The sequence below is a fragment of the Brassica napus genome, chromosome C4 (assembly GCF_020379485.1).
Source record: "Brassica napus cultivar Da-Ae chromosome C4, Da-Ae, whole genome shotgun sequence".
In the NCBI taxonomy this organism is placed as follows: domain Eukaryota; kingdom Viridiplantae; phylum Streptophyta; class Magnoliopsida; order Brassicales; family Brassicaceae; genus Brassica; species Brassica napus.
In genome coordinates this window covers 45,790,959-45,797,830 of record NC_063447.1, presented here as the reverse complement: position 1 = coordinate 45,797,830, position 6,872 = coordinate 45,790,959, and the positions used below count along the sequence as shown (strand labels likewise).

The 6,872-nt window shown below is 32.9% G+C and overlaps 1 protein-coding gene across 1 annotated transcript; it reads right to left on the bottom strand.

The window, feature by feature from the left end:
* Positions 1 to 1,362: 1,362 nt before the first annotated feature.
* LOC106446264 (homeobox protein BEL1 homolog) lies at positions 1,363 to 5,618 on the bottom strand. Its single transcript, XM_048756202.1, has 4 exons — positions 4,340 to 5,618; positions 3,221 to 3,612; positions 2,155 to 2,215; positions 1,363 to 2,045 (listed from the first exon to the last, which is right to left on the bottom strand). Exons 1-4 carry the CDS (start codon positions 5,156 to 5,158, stop codon positions 1,536 to 1,538), a joined length of 1,782 nt encoding a protein of 593 aa, XP_048612159.1. The 5' UTR covers positions 5,159 to 5,618; the 3' UTR covers positions 1,363 to 1,535.
* Positions 5,619 to 6,872: the final 1,254 nt, after the last annotated feature.

Sequence of the window (6,872 nt, the reverse complement as noted above, 5' to 3'; positions counted from 1 at the left end):
AGTTTATGGCTCAATCAAACACTGCCTTCACATACTGCAGAATCTCCAAAATATAGCAAAACTCAACTCTTTTACAAGAGGCTATGCAAACATACGAACCATGACGTGAGATTTTTATAATGCCTAGAACTACATTCAGTTACTTCAGTTCTTCTCCCTGCAGAATTCTTAACAACATTAGACCCTTTTCTTTTCATGAAGAACCTGGTACTCATGGTGAGACTAAGCGTTTGAAAACAATACCTGGTGTGTAGTAATTGGCACTGCACCAGGATGATCTATGAAGAATTGCTTGTCATCTCGAAGGTCTGCAAATACCAAATATATGACCATTAAAAACTCTGTTAAGAAAACTTAAAAACTCTCCTGAAACCACAAGACTTTTAGGAACCAAACCAGAAAATATTCAATCAAAACAATAGCAAAGGTAAGCTTAATCAGAAAGAAGGTAGGATTCTCCTCAAGCAAAATTGCCATTGAAGGGCTTTAAAAGCTTAGGCGGAGAAGATCAAAGAATTAGAAAAATAATTAGGGTAAATGTGTTACCTTTTCTTGCTTTTTTACTTTTAAAAATAAAATAATTTATAATTAAACTAAATTATGTATTTACAGTAATTGAAAAATTAATTTGGTTAATCTGAGGGTATTATGGTATTAACATTAATATAAATCTTATTTTTCCAACTAACCAAGAAAAAATACCAAAGAGACAAATCTAGGTTGAAAGTGTCATTTTTATCCAATTTTCTCTTATTTAATATTAAATAAGAAAATTAAAAATGATCATAAACATGAATATATATACTATGGCCAATCTAAATTAATAAATATACCAACCGAAGGTGTATTGGGAATCAAACAAGAGTCAATATATTACTGTCAGACTTCTGACTCATGAAACAGCTCGTCCATAAGAGATTGAAACCAAACATCTAACCAACTAAATTTTTCCAAAAAGATATATATCATATATGTCTTATAGATAGTTTGTGTTTCATCCTCAACGACTAATTATATCATGTTTATGAGACTGTAGAGTGAGACCATGTAATGTTATAGTATTATAGAACATGTTGATAAACCATATATTTGTATTCTTGTCTGTGTATTTACAATTGATACGTAGTGTACACGTGAACGCTATCGACCAAGATGGTCCAAATATTGAATTTGTTCTTTATTTATTATTTTTGTCGGCAACTTTATTCTATTAGGTTTTGTCATTAATCACGCGAAGACCATACACTATATATAAGAACTTGATTTGCTATAAATACCAAACAAAAGTATTGAGATATGAATAATACCCTCAAATCGAATATTATATTTTTCTAAATATTTAAATATATCCAAGAAGTGATATTGACGAACCAACTAAACTCATATAATAATATCTTCGTCTACACCCATTCCAATTCAAGTAGACAACGGTATCTTTAAAATATCTAGTTTTTGTTTTTTATCTAACTAAACCGTTACATAACCGAGTCGGGTTGAAAACAGTGTAAGATTCCTTTTAATTATTCCAATTTTCTTCAAACCATATCGTGAAGTGATTGAGCTCCCATCAAATTCATGTAAGGCAGATTCTGAGCTTGATCATCATCCAAGATCGACGATGTATATTGCACCGATCCGTCCATGTGGTCTCTACCGTAGTAAAGAGGCCCCCCTTGAGCCGTCACTGGAGATAACGCTAAACTCACACCACCGTTTTGTAACCCAAGCGTCAACGACACCTCACGTGCCCCTCCTTCGCCAGTGTACGTGACAGCTTGGTTACTGTATAATGAAAAGTCAAACGTTGACCCAAATGAAGCCGTTCCTAGGTTGGAGTTGTCTTTGTGGCCAGTTTTTGTAACTACGGAAGATAAAGATTCCGGTTCGACTCGCATTATCTGGTTTGGATCCGGTTTAGTATCCATGAACATAGGGTTTGTAATCTCCATTTGTTGTTCTTCTTCTCCTCTTGTTTCCTCGCAATACATCTCTTCAATCATTGGTTTCCATAGCCTAACTCTTGCATTAATGAACCAATTCGATACCTAACAATGTGGTCTCATTAGTAGAATTAACTCAATTAAATTCCATTTATGTATGATTACTAAACAGATAAATTTGGAATATATTAAGACTTAGGAAGTTATGTTTTACCTGACTTCTTGATAAACCAGACTGTCGGGCCAATATATGCTTATCAACATCACTTGGATATCTGAAAAATAAGAAAATGTTACTTTGGAGAAATGATATGTCTAGTAAAATAAAATATATGTTTGTTAAAATGGATACATATGATTGAAGAATGATGCAAAGAAATTGAAGCAAAGGTAATGGATAGTTCGGGTGAAAACTAACAAGATGTTTCATGGTTTGATCAGTGTTTGGGAATTTGATGGAGACAATTCTTACATGTGATAATATATAATTTATCAAATAAATATATCAATAAAAAGGACAAGGATAAGAAAAGAAAAAAAAAAGAAAAAAGAAAATAGAAACATGGGGAGAAAAAGCAAGGAGTTATTCATAGTTTCTCTTTTTTGTTAGTGTTAGGTAAAGAACATTGATTCTCTCTCTGAATCCACTTTGTTCCTTTCTCTATTTCTGTCTTTCATCCACCAGTTAAATATTTTTTATATTTAGTTATGCATTATCTAAAAAGATATGTATACATACATGAATGTATATGTTTGTACACTCACTTTCACACCAATGATGCAAGCAAAGAAAAAAGGGAAGATTGGATCCTCAGCTTGGAAAATAAAAAAGCTACCATGCAATGAGCAGATTAAGGAAGATTGGATCCTCAGCTTGTCAAGTCAATCTCATCCCTCTATGAAAATGTATGTAGCTTTTATATGATGCTCACATACAATATATCCTGGTAAAAATGCCTATAACTATGTACTAATATAAATGCATTCTTTTAAAAAATAGAGTTCGTAAGAATTTTTAGACTCATTATTTATTTATTCTATCAATATATATATGCATTTCTGTTTAAAATTTCAAACTATGGTATGTTGACTTGATTTAAAACTATTATGATTCCACAATCATTAGTTAATTAAAAAGGGACTTAACTTGTAACTATTTGATTAATAGTAAATCTTTACTAAAGTCAAACCCATATCGTCATAATATTGGCATTTTGCGTTTTGAGTAATAATTGTACATTATGCATAAAAAGAGGGTATGTATGAGATTAGTAACTTACGGGTGAAGAAAGTGCTCAAAGAGCCAAGCTCTTAACGCCGTCACCGCGCGTTCAGGCAAACCACGTTGTGGACGCCAAGGATGAGCTTCCACGAGACTCATTTGTCGATACGATTTCTGTTGCCTTAGAGCTTGATCAAGCAACCTCAGCCGTGGGGTTTCCCCTCGTGCCGCAATTGAGACCCCACGATTATCCTCATCTCTTTCTCCTAAAGCTTGACTCATTGCTTGAATCTGTCCCACAAGTCCGTCTTTTAAACACCGGAAATGCCTAGACATTGCCCTCGACGCTAACGCCGTGTACATCTCCGCCGCTCCTACCCCAACCGCCGCCTCAAACGCTGCTGTCGCCAGTCTCATTTGCTCTCGGTAATGTCCATATCTTCTTTTAAGCTGCCAAATAAAAATATTTCAACCACACCGTATAAATGCAATTCATAGAATGAGCATTCATGTAAGAGAAACAACTCGTTATGGCTTATGATGATGGAATTGATTGATGTTATGAGGACCACTAGAGTCTCCATATTAGATCAAAAGCAAAGACAAATAAATTTTATTTTAGTTCTATATAAAAAGGAAATAATGCTTAAAAGAATTAAAAGGGTTAATATTTTCGTAGAGTTACATCGAACTTGTTTTCGACGAGAATACATGAAGGAATGAAGACAAAAAGGAATCTTTTTATCTTTTATATAAAAGAAATTTGTATCTTTAAGAAAATATATGGACCATAATTAAGAATCGAAAATAGAAGATTTGTGGGTATTAATATTTTACATTTTATGAATATATAACCTGAAACAAATACTTTTTTAACAAACCCATGAAATGTTTTCGATACAAGATTTGTTGGTTTTTTACATTTCATAGGAATATGTTGAAATCAAATAAAAATATGTTAGTTTTCCAACAAGACCATGACTCGTTTTGATGTAAAAAGATTTGGGAAGGGGGTGTGTGGGGGGGGGGGGGGGGGGGGGGGGGGGGGTATTTAACGTTTTTAGAATTAAGATAAAACCAAACTAAAAAATAATAGATTTTCTAACGAGCCCATGAATCGTTTTGATAGTAAAGTAAATATAGGTTGTTCAAAAAAAAAAGTAAAGTAAATATATACCTCTTCAAGCATGGCGAGCAATTTGGCTTTTCTTTTCTGAAGCTCCATGAACTCAAGAGAGTGAAGTGGTGGAACATGTTTCTTTGAAGAAGTTGTGGCAGATTGGTCGTGTTGATCATTGTTGTTGTTACTTGCGTCCCAATCTTCTTGTTGTTTGCCTTTCTGCTTCCTCTTATGCTTCATCATCACTTCATCATCACTTTCCTTTACTCCTAGACTGCAAAACTCACTCAGTAGCTCTTGAGCTGCGCTCAAATACTTGGAACTCCCAATCTGAAACTGATGATGATTGCTGCTGTTGTTTTGGTGGTGACTATTCATCAACATCATCATCTGGCTGTGTGGGAGATTCTGATGATCCGTTGATTTACCCGAATACCCTTGTTGTTGGTGTCTGAGGTCGAAGGATTGGAGACTGATGCTTGTAGGATTTGAGGAGGAGAGAGAAAGAGAAAGACCTTGGCTTGGTCTTTGTGTTGGTCTCTCATCATTTACTTCACTTGAGAAATTATTATTAACATTGCATAGTCTCATGGAGGAAGAAGAGTCTTCTAAAAGCTGATTCTGAACAGTACTACCACTTGTCTGGTGATGATAGTGATGATGATCCATTCCACTTGTGATCTCAGTCTGATGATGCCTAGAAAAGTCTATCATCATTCCCATGTTGGAGTTTGAGCCAAAGATCTGATGATTATAATGATGTTGTTGATGATCGGTTGGATTATTGCTTCTCTCATCAAACCCATGGATCTGATTAATCATTTGATGCTGATGTTGTTGGTGATGGTTATGACCATGGAACTGATCACTTGCCATGTCGCTCAAGAATTAAAAACCCAAAAAGAAGAGAAGAAAAAAGAAAACACCTTTCGGGATACAAACAAGAGGTTTCATCAAGATCTAGATGAACCCATCTCCAAGAAAGTTGAAAAGAATCAATAAACAAAACTAAAAGCAAACTTTTTCATATCCTGAGTTCCCAAATCATGAGAAAGAGCCAAAGAACCAGAGTTTGTGTCATAACCCAAACAACAGAGATAGCTCTAAAACCCTAAGAAAAAGTTGGCATAAAGATATGAATTATTTCTTCCAATTCGTTGGTCAATACTGAAAGACAGAGAAAGAGATTATAGGAGACGATGGACCGATAGAGGAAGAAGAAGAAGACGAATAAAAGTATTAAACAGATGAGATATAACAGAGAGAGAAGGCAAAAAGAGATTGTGTGGCTTCACCTCTCTCTTGTTTTGTACTTTGAAGATATTAATTTTCTTTTAGTATGGGTCTGTTAATTTGTACTACAGGCAAAATAAATATATATTATAAAATGGTAAAATAAAAGTTAGAAATAAAACCTAGGAAGATAAAATGTCAGATGGTATCTCATCCGAGATCAGAAGATAGGTGATCATGACCCTCCCATAGACTCTAGCTAGCAATCAATGTTCAATCTTTTTCTTTTTCTATACCACAAGTTGGGTAAAAAGAAATCTTCACTATTTACAAATCTATGTAGTATAATTAATTTTTTCCAACTATACATAAATTGTGGTTAATTTTTTGTATTTATCTATAAATTTATATATTTGAAATATGACTTGATAAAAAATAATTATTTTTGACGTAGTATTTACTAGTCTAACCATGAATATAGTCAAATACTACAGGTGTCTCCCTCTATTCTTTATTTTTCTTCCTTCAATTATTAAAAGAGCCTAATAGATGCCAAAGAAAAAAAGAGAACGTAATAATTTGAAATCTAACTTACAAGAAAATTCAAACAGGATGGATGATACGGGACATGTTATATTATCATGGTATACGTGCATTGGTCCAGTGTTTAAAAAACAAACGATTGGAGAAAAAGGTAATTTAATTAAACTAACGTTTAAATTAGAGAACCTTTACCGGCACAAACTAGCTACAAACCGTCATATGACATATCTCTGCGCTCATTTAATTATTTATTATATATAATTTTTATATTTACTCAGTTAGTATTGTGTTATACAGTATATTGCTAAAACCTATACGTGTAACACGGCTGTCTATATTAGTATACATATATAAAACCATTTTAATATGTTATCCAAACAATGATATCAATGTTGGTGGTCTTGGTTTGCTTATGTAAGCAACCTTGTTATTAAATATTTTGCAAACGTACATATATATATATGTATATATGTATTCTTTTTGAAACATATTTTGCACATATATATTTTAAATTTCATTATGAAGCTTAATTAGCGTCTTCCAAAAAATACTAGAACATTGACGGTGATTTTATAATTTGAAAACAATAATTCTACATATATTTAGTTAGTCATGTGAACGTGTGAATTTTAACTACTATTTTTTCCAATGATATCCTTCACTATACACAAATAATGATAGGTGAACAAAAAAACAAATAATGGTAAGAATATTATTAAATATATGCCTCTGTTTATTTGCTCTTAAAATTAGTTAGTATGACAGATTTATTTGATGATTAAATAATAAATAATAAATAAATAATTTGACAGCA

Excerpts from the sequence above, each read along its gene's own strand:
- LOC106446264 (XM_048756202.1), bottom strand. The coding sequence starts at position 5,158 with ATGGCAAGTGATCAGTTCCATGGTCATAACCATCACCAACAACATCAG. Across the intron at positions 2,216-3,220 it reads TTTGAGCACTTTCTTCACCC|ATATCCAAGTGATGTTGATA; the intron begins GTAAGTTACTAA and ends CTTATTTTTCAG. Across the intron at positions 2,046-2,154 it reads CTGGTTTATCAAGAAGTCAG|GTATCGAATTGGTTCATTAA; the intron begins GTAAAACATAAC and ends CCACATTGTTAG.